The sequence below is a fragment of the Oncorhynchus kisutch genome, linkage group LG23 (assembly GCF_002021735.2).
Source record: "Oncorhynchus kisutch isolate 150728-3 linkage group LG23, Okis_V2, whole genome shotgun sequence".
Taxonomy (NCBI): Eukaryota; Metazoa; Chordata; class Actinopteri; order Salmoniformes; family Salmonidae; genus Oncorhynchus; species Oncorhynchus kisutch.
Window position 1 is genome coordinate 36,526,901 of NC_034196.2, and position 23,987 is coordinate 36,550,887.

General features: G+C 43.8%; 2 protein-coding genes across 8 annotated transcripts; one reads left to right on the forward strand and one right to left on the reverse strand.

Moving 5' to 3' along the window:
* The first annotated feature begins 35 nt into the window (after window positions 1-35).
* On the forward strand, window positions 36-18,184 carry ndor1 (NADPH dependent diflavin oxidoreductase 1). The gene is made up of 15 exons (XM_020457449.2): window positions 36-196; window positions 1,494-1,633; window positions 4,053-4,130; window positions 4,301-4,398; window positions 4,722-4,820; window positions 5,020-5,121; window positions 5,235-5,438; window positions 7,777-7,904; window positions 8,017-8,234; window positions 8,438-8,545; window positions 8,772-8,886; window positions 9,118-9,264; window positions 17,323-17,441; window positions 17,520-17,614; window positions 17,829-18,184. Exons 2-15 carry the CDS (start codon window positions 1,499-1,501, stop codon window positions 17,971-17,973), a joined length of 1,791 nt encoding a protein of 596 aa, XP_020313038.1. The 5' UTR covers window positions 36-196; window positions 1,494-1,498; the 3' UTR covers window positions 17,974-18,184.
* A 300-nt stretch (window positions 18,185-18,484) lies between these two features.
* ntmt1 (N-terminal Xaa-Pro-Lys N-methyltransferase 1) lies at window positions 18,485-23,292 on the reverse strand. Of its 7 annotated transcripts, none has more exons than XM_031802778.1 (5): window positions 22,927-23,085; window positions 20,937-21,077; window positions 20,246-20,409; window positions 19,747-19,996; window positions 18,485-19,507 (listed from the first exon to the last, which is right to left on the reverse strand). In XM_031802778.1, the coding sequence occupies exons 1-5, from the start codon at window positions 22,958-22,960 to the stop codon at window positions 19,251-19,253; spliced, it is 846 nt and encodes a 281-aa protein (XP_031658638.1). In that variant the 5' UTR covers window positions 22,961-23,085; the 3' UTR covers window positions 18,485-19,250. The 7 variants fall into 7 exon arrangements, with proteins under 7 accessions (XP_031658638.1, XP_020313039.1, XP_031658639.1 ...); XM_020457450.2 differs by having other exon boundaries at window positions 19,747-19,999; window positions 22,927-23,077; XM_031802779.1 differs by having other exon boundaries at window positions 22,917-23,068.
* Window positions 23,293-23,987: the final 695 nt, after the last annotated feature.

Below are 23,987 nucleotides of genomic sequence, written 5' to 3' on the forward strand. Positions count from 1 at the left end.
AGCTAACTAGTCAACTTACTGTCGTAAAACGGCCCAGTAACCAATCAAAACTCAAGCTCTGCAGTCGTAAAGCGCAAACACAACAACACGCTGGAGGAAATGTAGTCCTAGTCGAAGAAAGGAGTTTTTCAGTATTATTAGATTCACTTTCGAGATTGTCAAAGACCCTTAGGATAATCTGTTATAGCTACCGTAGGTGAGCATCTTGAACTGAGCAGGGCTGTTATGGATGTATTTCGTGAACGAGGGATCTGTCACGTATCCACTAGTTAGTTAACTAGCCACTGGTACTGCTCGAGAGGCTAGCTAGCCCATTCAAATAGACTGTAAGCCATATTGGGCTCCATTCTCGAGAGCTAGAGGTTAGCTAATTAACTAAATTAAACTAACAGTTAGGTGAAATTGATGGCAGATAATTCTGCTATTTCTTTCAGCCCTTTGTCGGACCTACGACCCTGCTCGCATTGGGTTTACAGTAGCAGGTTGGCATTTATTGTCATGAATCTGGACCTGGAGGAAGCTCTGCAGGGGAGTCGGTATAATTTGTGGAACGTTCCAACAGGGATCTGTTTCAAAAACTTCGTAAATAACAAGGTTGTCAACAAACAACGCATACAAAGTAGCCTGATCAATTCACCTAGCTAACTAGCTGCCGAATAGGCATCAACTCACACGTAGCCTATTCTTAACGTTTATCCATAGGCTACCAGAGTGAGGACAGACATTTTTTTTGTATAAACGTGGTGAGTGAAAAATTAAGTAGTCCACTCCATACCCGGTATCTTATTCTGTCGCTATACAACTTTGTATGCGTTGTTTGTTGTCAACCTTTTTTACGAAGTTTTTGGAACGTTCCACAAATTATACCCACCCTCTGCAGAGTGGTCACTAGCTAGTCATAAAATCTGATTTTAAACCTAACCTTAACCACAATCCTAGCCCTAAGACCAAAAACATTGTTTTGTTTCTATGAATTTGCAGCTGGCCCATCTAGCCAAAATCGCCAGTTCTGCCTCCAGGGCAAGATTCATGACAATAAAAACTTGCTTTATAGTAGCTCAGTCTCGGTCCAGACCCTTTACGGCACTGGAGGTAGTGTAGTAAACTTTACATGTAGTCACATGGTGGTCCTGATAAACTCCAGCTGAGTTTTGTAACAGTAACTAATTCTGCAGATAACCATGCGCTGAGTCTGATTGTAACTAAGGCTGTGTAAACAGATAACCTTGGGTGCAACTTACATATGCATTTGTCAATACCTAAGTAAATTGCCAAAAGAGTCCAGACAGACTAAAGACAGCTAGCTAATTTTCAAGGATGTCAATATCATATCAAGTGTCCATTGTGTAGGCCATCAATGGGATGCTTCTTTAAGTTAGCTATTCTGCGTGTCTTGACACACTGCTGTTACAGTAGGTCCAACATGTCTGATTAGTGTGTACAGCCTGCTATATTGGAAGAATCATAATTTAAGTGCCCATCTTTATCCACAGTGAGAATGTCAGCCCCAAAGCTGTTGATTCTATATGGGAGCCAGACGGGCACTGCCCAGGACACGGCCGAGCGGATTGGACGTCAGGCGCAAAGGAGGCGAATGCAAGTCAAAGCGGAGGCTCTTGACAGTTACAATGTGGTCAGTTAGCAAGCGAGATAAGAGAGCCACACAGTGCCTAAATAATTAAAATAATTCAAACATACAGCACTACTACTATGAAAAATAAGTATTCTCCATCTGCTTGCCTTGTTAAAGCTGAATACACTGAATATACAAAACATTTTTTTTTTTCACCTTTATTTAACCAGGTAGGCTAGTTGAGAACAAGTTCTCATTTGCAACTGCGACCTGGCCAAGATAAAGCATAGCAGTGTGAACAGACAACACAGAGTTACACATGGAGTAAACTATTAACAAGTCAATAACACAGTAGAAAAAAGAGAGTCTATATACATTGTGTGCAAAAGGCATGAGGAGGTAGGCGAATAATTACAATTTTGCAGATTAACACTGGAGTGATAAATGATCAGATGGTCATGTACAGGTAGAGATATTGGTGTGCAAAAGAGCAGAAAAGTAAATAAATATAAACAGTATGGGGATGAGGGAGGTAAAATTGGGTGGGCTATTTACTGATAGACTATGTACAGCTGCAGCGATCGGTTAGCTGCTCAGATAGCAGATGTTTGAAGTTGGTGAGGGAGATAAAAGTCTCCAACGTCAGTGATTTTTGCAATTCGTTCCAGTCACAGGCAGCAGAGAACTAGAACGAAAGGCGGCCAAATGTGGTGTTGGCTTTAGGGATGATCAGTGAGATACACCTGCTGGAGCGCGTGCTACGGGTGGGTGTTGCCATCGTGACCAGGGAACTGAGATAAGGCGGAGCTTTACATAGCATGGACTTGTAGATGACCTGGAGCCAGTGGGTCTGGCGACGAATATGTAGCGAGGGCCAGCCGACTAGAGCATACAGGTCGCAGTGGTGGGTGGTATAAGGTGCTTTAGTAACAAAACGGATGGCACTGTGATAAACTGCATCCAGTTTGCTGAGTAGAGTATTGGAAGCTATTTTGTAGATGACATCGCCGAAGTCGAGGATCGGTAGGATAGTCAGTTTTACTAGCGTAAGTTTGGTGGCGTGAGTGAAGGAGACTTTGTTGCGGAATAGAAAGCCGACTCTAGATTTGATTTTAGATTGGAGATGTTTGATATGAGTCTGGAAGGAGAGTTTACAGTCTAGCCAGACACCTAGGTACTTATAGATGTCCACATATTCTAGGTCGGAACCATCCAGGGTGGTGATGCTAGTCGGGCGTGCGGGTGCAGGCAGCGAACGGTTGAAAAGCATGCATTTGGTTTTACTAGCGTTTAAGAGCAGTTGGAGGCCACGGAAGGAGTGTTGTATGGCATTGAAGCTCGTTTGGAGGTTAGATAGCACAGTGTCCAAGGACGGGCCGGAAGTATACAGAATGGTGTTGTCTGCGTAGAGGTGGATCAGGGAATCGCCCGCAGCAAGAGCAACATTGATATATACAGAGAAAAGATTCGGCCTGAGAATTGAACCCTGTGGCACCCCCATAGAGACTGCCAGAGGACCGGACAGCATGCCCTCTGATTTGACACACTGAACTCTGTCTGCAAAGTAGTGGGTGAACCAGGCAAGGCAGTCATTAGAAAAACCGAGGCTACTGAGTCTGCCGATAAGAATATGGTGATTGACAGAGTCGAAAGCCTGGGCAAGGTCGATGAAGACGGCTGCACAATACTGCCTTTTATCGATGGCGGTTATGATATCGTTTAGTACCTTGAGCGTGGCTGAGGTGCACCCGTGACCGGCTCGGAAACCAGATTGCACAGCGGAGAAGGTACGGTGGGATTCGAGATGGTCAGTGACCTGTTTGTTGACTTGGCTTTCGAAGACCTTAGATAGGCAAGCTCTTTCCGTGACAGACTGACCAGGTGAATCCAGGTGAAAGCTATGATCCCTTATTGATGTCACTTGCACTTGTTAAATTAATTTCAATCAGTGTAGATGAAGGGGAGGAGATGGGTTGAATAAGGATTTTTAAGCCTTGAGACAATTGAGACATGGATTGTGTATGTGTACTATTCAGAGGGTGAATGGTCAAGACAAAAAAAATTTAAGTGCCTTTGAACGGGGTATGGTAGTAGGTGCCAGGCGTGCCGGTTTGTGTCAAGAACTGCAAATCTACTGGGTCTTCCATGGACAAAAGTTTCCCGTGTGTATCAAGAATTGTCTATTACCCAAAGGACATCCAGCCAACGTGACACAACTGTGGGAAACATTGGAGTCAACATGGGTGAGAGTCCCTGTTGAACGACAAATTTAGGCTGTTCTGAGGGGAGTGGGGGGGGGGCAACTCAATATAAGGAAAGTGTTCCTAATGTTTGGTATACTCAGTATATAGCTATGATATTTCTGAGGCTGAGCTATGTGCTTTAAATAGGATTTGTTAAGTTGACAAGGTTAGAGCTCAGCTCAATTAAAGAGGGTGTTGTATTTGGCATGCATCTGAGGGTTGTGTTTCTTCAACAGGCTAACCTCATCTCTGAGTCACTGGTTGTATTCGTGTGTTCCACCACTGGCCAAGGAGATCCACCAGACAACATGAAGGTATCAGATAATAGTGCCCAAACTGTGTGTGTCTGTGGTAAAAGCTGCTGTGTGCTGCTGCATGCTTCTCTCTCAATTTGCACTTAATAATTTATGGCATTTTGCAGACACTTTCATCCAAAGTGACTTGGCTGTTTTTATGTATAATTTTTTCTTCACCTCCTTTGCAGAATTTCTGGCGGTTCGTGTTTAGGAAGTCTCTCCCCGCTGGATCTCTGTGTCGCCTAGACTGTGCCGTGCTGGGCTTGGGTGATTCCTCCTATCCCAAGTGAGGGCTTTCGTCAAAAACGCAACCACATAAATAATTTGAAATCCCTTTGTCTATACATGCACACCATTGAAATCTATTTACGATGGTAGTGAGTTACCAACCCAAACATGGATCACGGCACGCATGTCAATGACTGGAAGAGAGATTAAGTGAAATTTGATTAATGAATCAAAACTTCCCCATTGTTTTTCTATGTGGACTTCTACGTGAAGTCACTTCCCGCATTGACTCAATTTAAATGGAAACTACCCTGTATGAGGCACTATCTGGAAAATAACATACCCTAGCTTTGAATAATACAGTTAGATTTTCACTTGTAGGTTCAACTTTGTGGCGAAGAAGCTTCACAAGCGCCTTATGCAGCTGGGGGCCAGTGTGCTGCTGCCTGTGGGACTGGCAGATGACCAGCACGACCTGGGGTGAGAGACCATTGCATGGGGTTCCTCAGGGATCTGTCTTTGGCCCGTTAAGTCTTTCCTGTATTGGTTTTATATACTCTGTATTCTTCATAATGTAATGTTGGCTCAATATTGTAACCTGTAAAGTCAGTACATTATATCACTTAATTCTCGTAACTTTTGTTGACCGTTTGGATTGTTCAACCATTGTGTTCAACAGCGCAGATGGGGTGATTGACCCCTGGCTCACGTCATTCTGGGAGAGGGCGCAAGCTCTATATCCAACACCTGCAGGCCAGAGTCTTATCAGTGTGGATGAACCGTAAGTCTCCTTTACTTGACTGTTGACAAATCAATGTGTCTAATATTACGTCTGAATATGCCCAACTCCCATGATGTACTGTAACTGTACCCTTACCGTTGTTGGTTTTACAGACTCCCTCCGAGGTTCGTTTTCAGATTTCTGGATGATGTCACTGAGAATAGGGCGGATAGGCGAAGAGTGCCAGAGCCGCTGATCTCGCCCTCTCAGACACACACCTTTCCAGGCAGGGTGGTATCCAATAAAAGGGTTACGCACGCCTCCCACTTCCAGGATGTTCGACACATTGAGTTTGACATCACAGGCTCAGATATTGAGTGAGTGCTCTAATGTACTGTACTTATCTGTCGGAAAGATATCAGTTTGTCTCTGTGAATGGTTTGTCCTCTGACAAATCAACTGTAAATTTCGGTGTTCCTCAAGGTTCCGTTTTAGGACCACTATTGTTTTCACTATATATTTTACCTCTTGGGGATGTTATTCGAAAACATAATGTAAACTTTCACTGCTATGCGGATGACACACAGCTGTACATTTCAATGAAACATGGTGAAGCCCCAAAATTGCCCTCGCTAGAAGCATGTGTTTCAGACATAAGGAAGTGGATGGCTGCAAACTTTCTACTATTAAACTCGGACAAAACAGAGATGCTTGTTCTAGGTCCCAAGAAACAAAGAGATCTTCTGTTGAATCTGACAATTAATCTTAATGGTTGTACAGTCGTCTCAAATAAAACTGTGAAGGACCTCGGCGTTACTCTGGACCCTGATCTCTCTTTTGAAGAACATATCAAGACCATTTCGAGGACAGCTTTTTTCCATCTACGTAACATTGCAAAAATCAGAAACTTTCTGTCCAAAAATGATGCAGAAAAATTAATCCATGCTTTTGTCACTTCTAGGTTAGACTACTGCAATGCTCTATTTTCCGGCTACCCGGATAAAGCACTAAATAAACTTCAGTTAGTGCTAAATACGGCTGCTAGAATCCTGACTAGAACCAAAAAATTTGATCATATTACTCCAGTGCTAGCCTCTCTACACTGGCTTCCTGTCAAAGCAAGGGCTGATTTCAAGGTTTTACTGCTAACCTACAAAGCATTACATGGGCTTGCTCCTACCTATCTCTCTGATTTGGTCCTGCCGTACATACCTATACGTACGCTACGGTCACAAGACGCAGGCCTCCTAATTGTCCCTAGAATTTCTAAGCAAACAGCTGGAGGCAGGGCTTTCTCCTATAGAGCTCCATTTTTATGGAACGGTCTGCCTACCCATGTCAGAGACGCAAACTCGGTCTCAACCTTTAAGTCTTTACTGAAGACTCATCTCTTCAGTGGGTCATATGATTGAGTGTAGTCTGGCCCAGGAGTGGGAAGGTGAACGGAAAGGCTCTGGAGCAACGAACCGCCCTTGCTGTCTCTGCCTGGCCGGTTCCCCTCTTTCCACTGGGATTCTCTGCCTCTAACCCTATTACAGGGGCTGAGTCACTGGCTTGCTGGGGCTCTCTCATGCTGTCCCTGGAGGGGGTGCGTCACCTGAGTGGGTTGATTCACTGTTGTGGTCATCCTGTCTGGGTTGGCGCCCCCCCCCCCCTTGGGTTGTGCCGTGGCGGAGATCTTTGTGGGCTATACTCAGCCTTGTCTCAGGATGGTAAGTTGGTGGTTGAAGATATCCCTCTAGTGGTGTGGGGGCTGTGCTTTGGCAAAGTGGGTGGGGTTATATCCTTCCTGTTTGGCCCTGTCCGGGGGTGTCCTCGGATGGGGCCACAGTGTCTCCTGACCCCTCCTGTCTCAGCCTCCAGTATTTATGCTGCAGTAGTTTATGTGTCGGGGGGCTGGGGTCAGTTTGTTATATCTGGAGTACTTCTCCTGTCCTATTCGGTGTCCTGTGTGAATCTAAGTGTGCGTTCTCTAATTCTCTCCTTCTCTCTTTCTTTCTCTCTCTCGGAGGACCTGAGCCCTAGGACCATGCCCCAGGACTACCTGACATGATGACTCCTTGCTGTCCCCAGTCCACCTGGCCATGCTGCTGTTCCAGTTTCAACTGACCTGAGCCCTAGGACCATGCCCCAGGACTACCTGACATGATGACTCCTTGCTGTCCCCAGTCTACCTGGCCATGCTGCTGCTCCAGTTTCAACTTCCACCTGACTGTGCTGCTGCTCTAGTTTCAACTGTTCTGCCTTATTATTATTCGACCATGCTGGTCATTTATGAACATTGAACATCTTGACCATGTTCTGTTATAATCTCCACCCGGCACAGCCAGAAGAGGACTGGCCACCCCACATAGCCTGGTTCCTCTCTAGGTTTCTTCCTAGGTATTGGCCTTTCTAGGGAGTTTTTCCTAGCCACCGTGCTTCTCCACCTGCATTGCTTGCTGTTTGGGGTTTTAGGCTGGGTTTCTGTACAGCACTTTGAGATATCAGCTGATGTACGAAGGGCTATATAAATAAATTTGATTTGATTTGATTTACTGTGCCTTAAGAAATTGCTACCATGTTTATTGACAGATTTGTTGAAATGTAACTGTCTAAAATGTATTTTGTGATGGTGAACCATCTTGCTCTGAGGTTGTTAAATGGTGCTTAAAAAGGATTTGACTTTAGATGATAATGTTTAACTGGTTGACTGTGTGTGTGTGTCATTGGCAGGTTCACTGCTGGGGATGTGGTGATGATGAGACCTTGTAACACCCCTGAGGACGTGGAGCAGTTCTGTCAGCTCCTGAGACTGGACCCTGATCGCCAGTTCACCCTCAGCCCCACAAACTGCGACACAGGTTTGTGCTTGTCACATTTGACTGCCTGTATCGGTGTACGTGAGAGACGGTCACATCCACAACCACATAATGTCCCTCTTTTACCCCCTCACCCTCTCCCCTGTCTCCCCAGGTTCGGTCCCAGCCCGCCTGGCCCAACCTTGCACGGTTCGGCATCTGGTGGAGAGCTTCCTGGACATAGCGGCAGTGCCTCGTCGCTCCTTCTTCGAGCTCCTCGCCACCTTTGCCACCAATGAGCTGGAGCGGGAGAAGCTGTCTGAGTTTAACTCTGCCCAGGGCCAGGATGAGCTGCATGCCTACTGCAACAGGCCGCGACGCACCGCCTTGGAGGTTAGAGGGACCTGTAATGATGTGATTATGCTGCCACTTGGGGGCACAGGATGGAAGTTCAGTTGATCCCACTTCTTACAACAATAATCAATATTATGTTCAATAGATTTGGTGAGAAAGGTCAATACGACAGGGCTGCGTCCAGATTCCCACTCCCAGTGTGTGTTTGTGGGGTCGTGTGTGTGTGCGTGCATGGTCCTCAGGTGTTGACCGACTTCCCCCACACGACAGCAGAGCTGAGTGTAGACTACCTACTGGACCTGTTCCCTGAGATTCAGCCTCGCTCCTTCTCCATTGCCTCCTCCCTGCTGGTGAGGTTACAGCACTGAAAGGCCCCATGTCAGGGTTGGGCAATGATGTTCCCCAAGGGCTGCTGTGGGTGCAGGATTTTATTCCAGCCAAAGCACTTATGCACCGGATTCAACTAATTGTCTTCAACCAAGACTTTGTTAGTTGAATGAACTTTTATTGGTTTGGCTGGAGCAAAAACCTGCACCTACACTGGCCCTTGGACCATTCCGTTTTCTCTCCACACAGGCACATCCCAACAGGATCCAGATACTGCTAGCTGTGGTGCACTACAAAACCAAGATGCACCTGCCACGCAAGGGCCTGTGTTCCTCCTGGCTAGCCTCACTGGACCCCACACAAGGTCTGTTAGCACTGTCTACTACATGGTTTTAGCAATGGTGGCACTCTAATGCAGTATGCAGGTAGCTAGTAGCTACTGAACGTTCAGTGTTTTGCCAAGCACATTTTGGGTAAAGAAAGTCTTGTAAATTGAATTAGAATTAATATCAAATTCAATTAGAAGAAATAGTATTAACACAGTAGCTATATCAGCTGTCATATCAGTCAATTTGTTGACTCTTCCAATTTGCAGAGGACGTTTATGTGCCTTTGTGGGTGAAGAAGGGGAGTATGAAGTTCCCTAAGGACCCCTACTCCCCTGTGATCATGGTTGGGCCTGGAACGGGAGTGGCTCCTTTCAGGTCTGCTCTGCAGGAGAGGATAGCCCAGGGCAAGACTGGTGAGTTACCCTCGGATTGGCTTTACCCTCCACTCACCACTCCTTTCAGGTCTGCTCTGCAGGAGAGGATAGCCCAGGGCAAGACTGGTGAGTTACCCTTGGATTGGCTTTACCCTCCACTCACCACTACTGTACCGTGTTATTTTAGATTTAGTCTTAGTCATTTCATCCTTAGTTTTAGTTATTATCAGTCGACTAAAACTCTGGAAGATTTCAGTCTACTTTTAGTCACATTTTTACTGGTAACTTCCATGATGTGCACATTAAGATAGCCTTGTCCAACTAGGCCTAGTTTCCTTCATATAGCTGGCACATACACAGTGGGGCAAAAAAGTATTTAGTCAGTCACCAATTGTGCAAGTTCTCCCACTTAAAAAGATGAGAGGCCTGTAATTTTTCTCATAGGTACATTTCAACTATGACAGACAAAATAAGAAAAAAAATCCAGAAAATCACTTTGTAGGATTTTTAATGAATTTATTTGCAAATTATGGTGGAAAATAAGTATTTGGTCACCTACAAAAGTTTATCTCAATACTTTGTTATATACCCTTTGTTGGCAATGACAGAGGTCAAACGTTTTCTGTAAGTCTTCACAAGGTTTTCACACACTGTTGCTGGTATTTTGGCCCGTTCCTCCATGCAGATCTCTTCTAGAGCAGTGATGTTTTGGGGCTGTTGCTGGGCAACACAGACTTTCAACTCCCTCCAAAGATTTTCTATGGGGTTGAGATCTGGAGACTGGCTAGGCCACTCCAGGACCTTGAAATGCTTCTTACGAAGCCACTCCTTCGTTGCCCGCGCGGTGTGTTTGGGATCATTGTCATGCTGAAAGACCCAGCCACGTTTCATCTTCAATGCCCTTGCTGATGGAAGGAGGTTTTCACTCAAAATCTCACAATACATGGCCCCATTCATTCTTTCCTTTACACGGATCAGTCGTCCTGGTCCCTTTGCAGAAAAACAGCCCCAAAGCATGATGTTTCCACCCCCATGCTTCACAGTAGGTATGGTGTTCTTTGGATGCAACTCAGCATTCTTTGTTCTCCAAACACGACAAGTTTTTACCAAAAAGTTATATTTTGGTTTCATCTGACCATATGACATTCTCCCAATCTTCTTCTGGATCATCCAAATGCTCTCTAGCAAACTTCAGACGGGCCTGGACATGTACTGGCTTAAGCAGGGGGACATGTCTGGCACTGCAGGATTTGAGTCCCTGGCGGCGTAGTGTGTTACTGATGGTAGGCTTTGTTACTTTGGTCCCAGCTCTCTGCAGGTCATTCACTAGGTCCCCCGTGTGGTTCTGGGATTTTTGCTCACCGTTCTTGTGATCATTTTGACCCCACGGGGTGAGATCTTGCGTGGAGCCCCAGATCGAGGGAGATTATCAGTGGTCTTGTATGTCTTCCATTTCCTAATAATTGCTCCCACAGTTGATTTATTCAAACCTAGCTGCTTACCTATTGCAGATTCAGTCTTCCCAGCCTGGTGCAGGTCTACAATTTTGTTTCTGGTGTCCTTTGACAGCTCTTTGGTCTTGGCCATAGTGGAGTTTGGAGTGTGACTGTTTGAGGTTGTGGACAGGTGTCTTTTATACTGATAACAAGTTCAAACAGGTGCCATTAATACAGTTAACGAGTGGAGGACAGAGGAGCCTCTTAAAGAAGAAGGTACAGGTCTGTGAGAGCCAGAAATCTTGCTTGTTTGTAGGTGACCAAATACTTATTTTCCACCATAATTTGCAAATAAATTCATTAAAAATCCTACAATGTGATTTTCTGGATTTTTTTCCTCATTTTGTCTGTCATAGTTGAAGTGTACCTATGATGAAAATTACAGGCCTCTCATCTTTTTAAGTGGGAGAACTTGCACAATTGGTGGCTGACTAAATACTTTTTTGCCCCACTGTAGCTATTGTGGCAGATTGTAACCAATGCAAGCCATGATTTACCATATAGGTTACAAAGCCTTGGCTACAGGTTAAACAACTTAGGCCTACAGCTCTGATTTGCTCCCCATCCTAGCCTTGTGATGGGGAACATAAGTGACAAAGGGGGAGAATCTGAGCTTTTTAACAATGCCAGAAGTATTACTGTATGTCAAATATTCAGCAAATAGCATGAGTATTTCCAATCGGAAAAAAGCAACTGCACTCACAGTAGTGGACCGCAAGAACGGAAATACTGATGAAGTGCACATGGTAATAGGCTACATGAAAGTAAGAGAGAGTAAGGATTTTTTCTAGTTGAGGTTTGTTACAATGGAGTGTCCTGGCTGCCTGCGCATCAGGTCAAAAGATTGATGAGTGACTGAAGTGACCTCATGGGAGTTGTGTGGGAGATCGGGCATATCAGCTCAATAAGCCAATAGCTAGGTTTCATGTGAATATTGAGAAATCTGCATAACGAAAATATGCATATTTTCCCACCAGTGGTGTTTCCACCAAACATACGTGGTGCACACAAAATGTACTTTTTCATATAACGAATAAAAATCTAAAGTTCAATGTATTTGCATCGCATTTTCAACTCTACCGATAGTTTTGTCACAAAAAATAACTGTTGAGTTAAATAGCAAATGTGTCTACTCTGGTTTTGGCATCTGCGCTCTAGCCTTTTGTGACTAGGGGGCAGTATTTTCATTTTTTGGAAAAATAACTTTCCCGTAGTAAACGGGATATTTTGTCAGGACCAGATGCTAGAATATGCATATAATTGACAGCTTAGGATAGAAAACACTCTAAAGTTTCCAAAACTGTAAAAATATTGTCTGTGAGTATAACAGAACTGATGTTGCAGGCGAAAGCCTGAGAAAAATCCAATCCGGAAGTGCCTCATTTTGAAAGCGCTGCGTTCCAATGCGTCCCTATTGAGTAGTGAATGGGCTATCAACCAGATTACTTTTTCTCCGTATTCCCCAAGGTGTCTACAGCATTGTGACGTAGTTTTACGCATTTATGTTGAAGAATTCCCGTAAGCGGCTACATTGCGCAACTGGTCACCTGATGGCTCCCAGAGTGATTCTCGTGTAAAATACAGAGGTAGCCATTACTCCAATCCGCCCTACTGAAAAACCAATTGTCCCGGTGGATATATTATCGAATAGATATTTGAAAAACACCTTGAGGATTGATTATAAACAACGTTTGCCATGTTTCTGTCGATATTATGGAGCTAATTTGGAATATTTTTCTGCGTTTTCGTGACTGCAATTTCCGGGCGATTTCTCAGCCAAACGTGAAGAACAACCGGAGCTATTTCGCCTACAAAAATAATATTTTTGGAAAAAAGTAACATTGGCTATCTAACTGGGAGTCTCGTGAGTGTAAACACCCGAAGGTCATCAAAGGTAAACGATTTAATTTGATTGCTTTTCTGATTTCCGTGACCAAGTTACCTGCTGCTAGCTGGACAAAATGCTATGCTAGGCTATCGATAAACTTACACAAATGCTTGTCTAGCTTTGGCTGTAAAGCATATTTTGAAAATCTGAGATGACAGGGTGATTAACAAAAGGCTAAGCTGTGTCTCAATATATTTCACTTGTGATTTTCATGAATAGGAATATTTTCTAGGAATATTTATGTCCGTTGCGTTATGCTGATTAGTGTCAGTAGATGATTACGCTCCCTCATGCGGGATGGGTAGTTACTAGAGGCTAGCCAACAGCTTGCAGATACAGTTCGGGTTGGCTAATCAACATGATGAGATAATTATAGATATAGCGAGAATATGTTTATTTGTTAAACGGCAGTCAACCATCGATCATCTTGTCACCAGAATAAGACCCTCGATATATAGGGCGGAAGATAACCTAGCGGTTAAGAGCGTTTGGGGCCACTAACTGGAAGGAAACTGGATTAAATCTCTGCACTGACTAGGTGTAAAAATGTGTCCTTGCCCTTGAGCAAGGCACTTAACCCTAATTGCCCCTGTAAATTGCTCTGGATAAGAACGTCTGCTAAATTACTAAAATGTCAAACATATATATTTATTTGAAAGGAGCATCAAGATCACTGTATAATTTGATCAACCTGTAAAGCTAATTTATTGAATGTGTAGCCTAATAACATGCATGTTTTCCAGATGAGTCGTAGTGAGAGGACCACACAACATTTCCTGAGTCCAAGTTTACTTCGATATGATGGTTATTATTTCAATATTTTTGCTTAAAGGCATTTCCACCGCCATTTCTTGCATAATACATTTTACCAACACAAAAAAAATCCCACCTTGTTAATGAACAAATGATCTGTCGGCATTTATAAAATTGTACGGAAACTTCCAGCACAGCTTTCGTGATTAGTTGTTTTAATACGGTAGGACTTTAATCCCATAAAAACATGGTTACTGGGAGGATTGCATTATACCGGTATACCTTTTCATCCATGTTGATTGGACAACATCGATGAAAAAGTTCACGTCACATTAACTGTCCATTAGTCTCGTGGAATTCTCGTCTCGTTACATTTGTTTGTCGATTTAAATTAAGTTATTTAATGGTTATCGTTTTTTTCAAGGCATCTCGATATGTTCATTAGTTTGTCAGGAAAAATAGGTGGTTTGGCGAAATGTTTTTTTGTTAATGAAATTAACATTACTCCTCTATCACAACACTGTACATTTACTGAATTAAATATGGCCTCAATTCTGAACCAATCCTTTCTAGTAGGGGAGAAAAACTGCCCCCTCTCTCAGCGACTGGAACGAGCTGCATAAAAAATACTCAAACTGGACAGTTTATCTCTTCATTCAATCATGGACAGTCTTACTGACAGTTGTGGCTGCTTCGTATGATGTATTGTTGTCTCAACCTTTTTGCCTTTGATAATGTTTGTACCATGTTTTGTGCTGCTGCCGCCATGTTGTGTTGCTACCATGTTGTGTTGTTGTCTTAGGTTTCTCTTTATGTAGTGTTGTGGTGTCTCTTGTGATGTTTTGTGCTGCTGTCGCCATGTTGTGTTGATACCATGTTGTGTTGTTGTCTTAGGTTTCTCTTTCTGTAGTGTTGTGGTGTCTCTTGTGATGTTTTGTGCTGCTGTCGCCATGTTGTGTTGTCTTAGGTTTCTCTTTCTGTAGTGTTGTGGTGTCTCTTGTGATGTTTTGTGCTGCTGTCGCCATGTTGTGTTGTTGTCTTAGGTTTCTCTTTCTGTAGTGTTGTGGTGTCTCTTGTGATGTTTTGTGCTGCTGTCGCCATGTTGTGTTGTTGTCTTAGGTTTCTCTTTCTGTAGTGTTGTGGTGTCTCTTGTGATGTTTTGTGCTGCTGTCGCCATGTTGTGTTGTTGTCTTAGGTTTCTCTTTCTGTAGTGTTGTGGTGTCTCTTGTGATGTTTTGTGCTGCTGTCACCATGTTGTGTTGTTGTCTTAGGTTTCTCTTTCTGTAGTGTTGTGGTGTCTCTTGTGATGTTTTGTGCTGCTGTCGCCATGTTGTGTTGTTGTCTTAGGTTTCTCTTTCTGTAGTGTTGTGGTGTCTCTTGTGATGTTTTGTGCTGCTGTCGCCATGTTGTGTTGTTGTCTTAGGTTTCTCTTTCTGTAGTGTTGTGGTGTCTCTTGTGATGTTTTGTGCTGCTGTCGCCATGTTGTGTTGTTGTCTTAGGTTTCTCTTTCTGTAGTGTTGTGGTGTCTCTTGTGATGTTTTGTGCTGCTGTCGCCATGTTGTGTTGTTGTCTTAGGTTTCTCTTTCTGTAGTGTTGTGGTGTCTCTTGTGATGTTTTGTGCTGCTGTCGCCATGTTGTGTTGTTGTCTTAGGTTTCTCTTTCTGTAGTGTTGTGGTGTCTCTTGTGATGTTTTGTGCTGCTGTCGCCATGTTGTGTTGTTGTCTTAGGTTTCTCTTTCTGTAGTGTTGTGGTGTCTCTTGTGATGTTTTGTGCTGCTGTCGCCATGTTGTGTTGTTGTCTTAGGTTTCTCTTTCTGTAGTGTTGTGGTGTCTCTTGTGATGTTTTGTGCTGCTGTCGCCATGTTGTGTTGTTGTCTTAGGTTTCTCTTTCTGTAGTGTTGTGGTGTCTCTTGTGATGTTTTGTGCTGCTGTCGCCATGTTGTGTTGTTGTCTTAGGTTTCTCTTTCTGTAGTGTTGTGGTGTCTCTTGTGATGTTTTGTGCTGCTGTCGCCATGTTGTGTTGTTGTCTTAGGTTTCTCTTTCTGTAGTGTTGTGGTGTCTCTTGTGATGTTTTGTCCTATATTAAAATGTTTAATCCCAGCCCCCGTCCCCGCAGGATGCATTTTGCCTTTTGTAGGCCGTCATTGTAAATAAGAATTTATTATTAATTGACATGAATAGTTAAATAAAAATAAAATACACATTTGAATCCACGGTAGTTCAAGGCAGACCGCGGTACTGCAGGCATTGGTAGCAGAAAACAGGATCCCCCATTATAGTGAATCGCCCATAATATTGCCATTTTTCCAATCTTCGTATAGATTTAAAAAATAAATGTTTCGCAGACGATCATGGTATCAATAGTTACTTCTAATACACTAGATGTACACTACCGTTCAAAAGTTTGGGGTCACTTAAAAATGTCCTTGTTTTTGGTCCATTAAAATAGCATCAAATTGATTAGAAATACAGTGTAGACATTGTTCATGTTGTAAATGACTATTGTAGCTGGAAACGGCTGATAAAAAAAGGAATCTACATGGGCGTACAGAGGCCCATTATCAGCAACTATCACTCCTGTGTTCCAATGGCACGTTGTGTTAGTTCATCCAAGTTTATCATTTTAAAAGGCTAATTTCAGCTGTGCTAAAATACTTTCAAAAGGGTTTTCTAATGATCAATTAGCTTTTTTTTAAATGATAAACTTGGATGAGCTAACACAACGTGCCATTGGAACACAGGAGTGATGGTTGCTGATAATGGGCCTCTTAACGCCTATGTAGATATTCCATAGAAAATCGGCCGTTTCCAGCTACAATAGTCATTTACAACATTAACAATGTCTACACTGTATTTCTGATCAATTTTATGTTATTTTAATGGAACAAAAATGAGCTTTTCTTTCAAAAACAAGGACATTTTGAAAAGAAAAAACAACTTTGAAACGGTAGTGTATGTCCTTCAACCTATTTTTTATTATTTAAAAATCGCACAGAGAAGTTAAGGATAATTTACAGTGCCTTAAGAAAGTATTCATACACCTTGACATATTCCACATTTTGTTGTTACAGCCTGAATTCAAAATGTATTCCAAATATATTTTTTCCTTACCCATCTACACACAATACACTCCATAATGGCAAAGTAAAAATATATATATTATGATTCTTTGCAAATATATTAAATGAAATACAGAAATATCTCATTTGCATAAGTATTCACACCAGAGTCAATACTTTGTCGAAGCACCTTTGGCAGCAATTACATCTGTGAGTGTTTCTGGGAAAGTCTCTAAGATCTTTCCACACCTGGATTGTGTAACATTTACCCATTTATTATTTTCAAATTTCTTCAAGCTCTGCCAAATTGGTTGTTGATCATTGCTTGACAACCATTTTCAGGTCTTGCCATAGATTTAAGTCAAAACGGTAACTCAGGAACATTCACGGTCTTCTTTGTAAGCAACTCGTGTAGATTTGCCCTTGTGTTATAGGTTATTGTCCCGCTGAAATGTGGATTAATCTCCCAGTGTCTGGTGGAAAGCAGACTGAACAAGGTTTTCCTCTAGGATTTTGTCTGTGGTTAGCTCCATTCAGTTTATTTTTTATCCTCAATGCGAGGGGGCAGCACCTTGAGCCTGCAATGTCACTTCCTGGAGTAGCTCAAACTACGCATGTTGTCTCCATGAGATGCAGTCTTGGCAAGCTAAAAACCGACTTCCTGGGCTTCAAATGTGCTGTTGACTCTTCACATAGGAGTGAATGGTGTCATGTCATCGATGGCCTTGTCAATGATTTATAGTCATAGCTTTCTCCCCACTCTGGTCAATAATTTCCTGTATGAGTCAGTCAATGTGTGTTCTACCTAGTAACAGACATTTGTACCTTTTTTGCTATACTTCTTCCCTTCTGTTTGTATACCGCTTAGTAAATTGAATCCTGTTTCTCCTCTTGTATATCAGCCAATGTGCTGTATTTTGGCTGCCGGTCCCAGTCTAAGGATTTCTACTGCAGCTCAGAATGGGAGGAGATGGAGAAAGCAGGGCAGCTGACACTCTTCACAGCTTTCTCCAGGGATCAGGTAGGTATACCAGGCTACACACACACACACACACACTTCACTCTAATGGATGGGTATGTTTCTGCGTGATTTTTGCAGGAAGACAAGATTTATGTGCAACAGCGTGTGCAGGAGCAAGCTGAGCTGCTATGGGACCTGATCGCCAATAAGAACGGCTACTTTTACATCGCAGGGTGAGTGTACTTTAACGTGCTGAAATGTGTGCTACATTGATAAAATGGTGCTTGGTAAATGTGTGGGCATCTTACCCTGGTCGTGTTCAGTAGACACAAAATGGAATGAAATACAGAGTCTGTTTTCCCAATCAGAATGTGCATGGTGTGCCCCAATGAGCACAGCCCCAGATTAGGTCTTTACTGATGCATATCTTCTATCATTCATATCCAGCAACGCCAAACAGATGCCGACGGCAGTGTGTGACGCCCTGAAGGAGGGCTTTCAGAGCCAAGGGGGCGTGTCCTCTGCCGAGGCGGACGAGATGCTGGTCGCCATGGAGAGGGCAGGCCGATTCCAGAGCGAGACCTGGTCCTGATCACATGGCTACAGAGTGGTGCTATTCAAACGCAGCAAGCTTTATCAGTATACTGCTCCAAGTGCTTTCATTTGACAATCAGTGGTGACTTCACTGCAGAGGAATTCAAAATCAACACCATACCACTTCTGTACCATGGTTTAGGTGTCAAATATTACTAGATATTATACTACTGCAACACTGCATAGCGCTATTAAATGTTTCCAAAGTGTATTTGACTAAGTCTGACATTCATTACTTTGACTGCCATGCACTTAATGAAAAACAATGACATGACATACTATCTGTAAAATTGCAGCTAATAAAAAGATGCAAAAGAAAATGTTTTTAAGTTGAGACACTGAAGGTCCTAACATTTGAATTGTCCCAAATATAGGGTCCCTTTAGTGGACCAATTGAGATAGAATATATACATTGATCTGACCATTATCTATCAAAACATATGTTGTAGAAACTACTAGATCAAAGATTCATCACACCCCCACAACCAGTAACCTAAACCACAAAACAATGAGATTTCCTGAAAAGTTGTTTAATTTGACATTCAAACACTCATGGGAAACATACAGTACTTAAATTTCATCAGTATTTGCCACATCTTACAAACAGCCAATCTATGTATTCTTGGTACTGTGAATAAATGACATAAACGGGTAATGTGGAGGGATATATGCCAGTGATGGGAAACTCTGTTCCTGATTTGATGCTCGATCTAATTCCGACTTGGGAAAACAGATGTGACCAGATACTCTGAGCATTCAGTGACATGAATGAATTGTGCGTTAGGCAAAAGTGAGAACCTGGGTCATTTACAATAAGGTACGTGAACTTGACCAAATACGTTTTTGTGTAGTTTCCATTGCAAAACTGTGTGCCCTATGGAACATGGCCCTGAAAAGAATTGCTCATCCCTGTCCTATGTGAACTCAAGTGCTGTAACTCATGTCCTCCAGTAAAGAATTGACTCAGTGGCATTTGCATTTCTGAGCCTTACATGATCTGCCCCCATACAGTACATCCATAATTCCTAAGGGTGATCCCAGAATCAGTCACAATTATCCTTTAGTAAATTACACTGACGATTCATAAAACCTCTACCTGATGTATTCACACAGAGTGGGTCATATATACGCCATTAGACAGACACGCCTACACACTAAGCTGGACTGTCCAACTTTCAGTGGACAGGAGGCTTGTCATGAAGGTCCCATGGCTTGAGCATGGGCAGCAGCATTTTGGCATTGGCACCCATCCTCCACACCCGTCCATCTCTGTCCCTATCGGAGGGCCAGCTGGTGGACCTGGTAGATCTCGTCAGGAAAGTTCATCTGTTGCTCTTCACAGACGATAGTGAGGCCTGCCCGGGTCACCAGGCTCTTCACCAGAGCCAGTTCCCGGCACACGCTGCTGTCGACGTCGTCTGGGATCACGCCCTCATAGGCCACGTTGTCCTTGATGACAATTAGTCCCTCAGGGCGGAGGCCGCCGCGGCAACGGTGCAGGAACTCCACCAGGTGGTCGTCAGTCAGGTGGCCTGAGGTGAGGGGAAGGAGGGAAGGGCGGCTAGCTCTAGCTTAACAGTCTGGTTTTATTGCATAATGTTGTACACATTTGCAGCTGAATTGCCTGAGTAAAATAAATACAGTACAAAGCTAACCAAAATAAAAAATGATTAAGTCTGAGAATGAAGCGAGTTAGACAGAGCTGTCTTACATACAGTATGTCTGTTAACCCCCATTTTTTACATTTTAATTGTGAGTTGAGAGGACTCACCAATGACCCACTGGATCCAGATGACGTCGTAGCGTCTGTCCTGTGGGATAAAGTCCTGCAGGCCGAGGCAGAAGTAGTTCTCCACCCGTTTGCTGTCGTCGCCCAGGTAGACCTTAGCCTGGTCCAGGAACTCCTGAGTCACGTCCACCAAGTCCACAGTGTTGAAGAGGGGCAGTAGCAGTCGCTTGGTGATGCGTCCTATTCCGGCGCCACAGTCCAGGGCGCAGCCATTGCCGGTCTTCCCTTCACCCTGCTTTTAGTGCCAGGAGGGAGAGGTTAGAGTGGGTTTCTTGACATGTCAGCACCAGATAACTGCATAAGAAGTACACCAATGCTCTATACTTGGCCCATCATTTTTCTGAAACGTTTTAAGCCATGCCCCCCCCCCCCCCCCCCTTAGGTTTCATTATGTGTGCAAACAAAGTATGCATGCAAATAAATAGCCTAACATGATGCGCTTTAAGTGTTTCTACAGAGAAGTTTGGAAACTGTTTCTTACGCCAAGGAATTTCTGCAGGAACTTCTTGGAGCCGTCAATGTCAATGTTAGAGATCTTGCCGTAGCCTCCTAGCATGCCATCCACGGTGGGCGCCACTTCTCTCCAGTAGTTTTCAGCCTTGGAGTAGAAAACGGTCTCATTCTGCACACCGTCACCCATCCTATCTGAAGAACCCAAGGGGCTGAGGTAAGTAGGACTGCCCACATATGCATCATTATAAACTGCGTGGTTCGAGCCCTGAATGCTGAAGGCCGTGGTATATCAGACCGTATACCACGGGTATGAAAAAATATTTTTTACATTGGTAACCAGTTTATAATATCAATAAGGCAGGCACCTCTGGTGTTTCTGGTATATTGCCAATATACCACAGCTAAGGACTGTATCCAGGCACTCCCCATGTTGTGTCGTGCATAAGAACAACACTTAGTAGAGGTATATAGGCCATATACCACACCCCCTCGGGCCTTATTGGTTCATTATAAAGTTGATTATTATGACTAAAGCTAAATTCACACAGAGTGAAAGAATAACAAAGCAACTAGTAGGTCTGACCCATGACTTTGGAGAAGGTTATTTAGTTATTTCTCCTTATTGCGAGCAATGCAGGGAACATGCCACATCTAGGTTGACTTCTAGTTAGTCTCTGGCTACCTGACCATCAGATGTTTTGCCTTAGTAGGGCCTGCACCTTGTGTTACGTTGGTTGTAGCAGTGCCTACTCCCCTCCCAGGCTTCTTCACTCCTCTCCGAGACGCCGACTTGATGTTATTCATGATGGTATGATTAGCTGACGTCTTGTATTCTCTCCAGCATGTGTCCCCGGGAAACCCTAGGAGACACGTTTAACCTTACTCCCAAGTCCTAGTGATGACGTGAGAGGTCTGCATTTATCCTCACCTGTCACACACACACAGAGAGTAGCCAAATGTGGCCCAACTTGGCCCCAGTTCAGCACTCATCTTGTGACCAGGGTTATTGTGGGGCATGGCAGAGAATTAACCAAGTACACTACATGGCCAAAAGTATGTGGACACCTGCTCATCAAACATCTCATTACAAAATCATGGGCATTAATATGGTGTTGGTCCCCCCTTTGCTGCTATAACAGCCTCCACTCTTCTGGGAAGGCTTTCCACTAGATGTTGGAACATTGCTGCAGGGACTTCCATTCAGGCACAACAGCATTAGTGCGGTCGGGCACTGATGTTGGGCAATTAGGTCTGGCTTGCAGTCAGCATTCCAATTCATCCCAAAGGTGTTCGATGGGGTTGAGGTCAGTTCTTTGTGCACAAATCATCGTCGTGCTGAAACTGGAAAGGACCTTCCCCAAACTGTTACCACAAAGATGGAAGCACAGAATAGTCTAGAATGTCATAGTATGCTGTAGCGTTAAGAATTCCCTTCACTGGAACAAAGGGGCCTAGCCCGAACCATGAAAAACATCCCCAGACCAATATTCCTTCTCCACCAAGCTTTACAGTTGGCACTATGCATTATGGCAGGTAGCGTTCTCCTGGCATTGGCCAAACACAGATTCATCCGTCAGACTGCCAGATGGTGAAGCGTGATCCATCACTCCAGAGAACACGTTTCCACTGCTTCAGAGTCCAATGGCAGCGAGCTTTACACCCCTCCAGCAAATGCTTGACATTGTGCATAGTGATCTTAGGCTTGTGTGAGGCTGCACGGCCATGGAAACCCAGATTCTGACAAACAGTTATTGTGCTCCTAGACCATGACTGCCCAACCCTCTTCCTGGAGATCTACTGTCCTGTTGTTTTCAATCCAACCCTAATTTAGCATATTTGATTCAGTTAGTTAAGGTCTTGTTGAGCAACTAATTAGTAGAATCAGGTGTGTTAAATTACGGTTGGACTGAAATCCCACAGGACCGTAGATCGCCAGGAAGAGGGTTGGGCAGCCCTGTCCACTTGCAGTTCACCAGGCAGCTCTAGCAGGGCAGGAATTTGACGAACTGACTGACTTGTTGGAAAGGTGGCATCCTATGGACGGTGCCATGTTGAAAGTCGGGCAATTCTACTGCCGCTCGATTTTATACACACTTTAGCAACGGGTGTGTCTGATATATCCACTCATTTGAAGGGGTGTCCACATACTTTTTGCCAAGTAGTGTAGCTCGCTGGTCTAACTGGGAGGGCGACCCTCCGCAGATCAGGCCAGGGTCTATGATCAAACCAACCGTAACAAAATGTACAAGGCAGACACGACTAGTGACATGCACCAATATTGAAGAAAGCTTACTGGTTGAAAACAAATCTAACTAGTAACCAATGTGCACGTTGACAATGAACATGGGGGTCAGGTAGCCAGAAACTGCCATGTTAGCTAGTTGGTAGCTAGCTTGTTTGTTGAAGTGCAATGCCAATGGTTTTCTAGTTTGGCTATCTGGGAGGTTAGCAAGCAAAGTGGTTATGACAGCAAGGCACTTTACTTTAAGGATCTATTTTTGGAAGCAGACAGTTGTCAAGGACTGATAACCACTGACTTAGCCATCAATGATGAAAAGTAGCTAGCACGTAGTAGCTTTAGCTAGCTACCGGTAGGTAGCATGTTGAATCAGTGCGTTGACAAGGCTGTAAAGTTGAATGCGCCCAACATCTGACCCCAATCAAAACTAATCTTTACAAACTGGGATACGGCAATTTACCTTCACGTACGTCTTAGTCCTAAATCACCAAACACCTCGATCATGTCACAAATCAATTGCCAACGTGCTTTTTCTGCTTGCGGAAAGCATCCCTGTACACCACACTGCCAAACGCCTTGCAGTCCACGCAATTTCCTTATTTGGTTTGCGCTTGTGGCATGAGATAGTTCACTGTCTCCACTCAGTGGTTTATCGCGGAATTACAGATAGGCTATGTGTTGGGCTACAGTATGTGTGTGCATCAGCAGAGATCATAATTCATGAGAATTTGGTTGTGTCGTGAAGAAGTAGGGTTTGTCGGGGTTTGTCTGGCCTGTCTTGCCTTACCCTTCTCTCCCTAGTCCCCCCATTACCCTCTCATATGGTCATCTCTCCCTCTATCAGTCATTGCCTCCATATCTTCTTTCTACTATAACTGTTTACTTCTCTTCTGCTTCTATTCCACCTCCCTCTTTCTCTTTCTGTCTCCCGCTATTCTCACCCTTTTCTCCACCCATTCCCTCTGGTCCATTTCGCTGTTGCCTATGCTCTCCACCACCCCTCTCCACTTTATATCAGCCGCCCCCTCTCTTTCTCTCTCTTGGTTTCTCTCTCTCTCTCTCTTGGTTTCTCTCTCTCTCTCTTGGTTTCTCTTTCTCTCGCTTGGTTTCTCTTTCTCTCTCTTGGTTTCTCTCTCTCTCTCTTGGTTTCTCTCTCTCTTGGTTTCTCTTTCTCTCTCTTGGTTTCTCTTTCTCTCTCTTGGTTTCTCTTTCTCTCTCTTGGTTTCTCTCTCTCTCTCTCTTGGTTTCTCTCTCTCTCTCTTGGTTTCTCTTTCTCTCTCTTGGTTTCTCTCTCTCTCTCTCTTGGTTTCTCTCTCTCTCTCTTGGTTTCTCTCTCTCTCTCTTGGTTTCTCTCTCTCTCTCTTGGTTTCTCTTTCTCTCTCTTGGTTTCTCTCTCTCTCTCTTGGTTTCTCTCTCTCTCTCGCTTGCTTTCTTTCTTTTTCTGCCTCTCAATTCAATTCAAAGGGCTTTATTGGCATGGGAAATGTTTACATTGCTCAAGCAAGTGAAATAAACAATTTGCTTTCTTTCT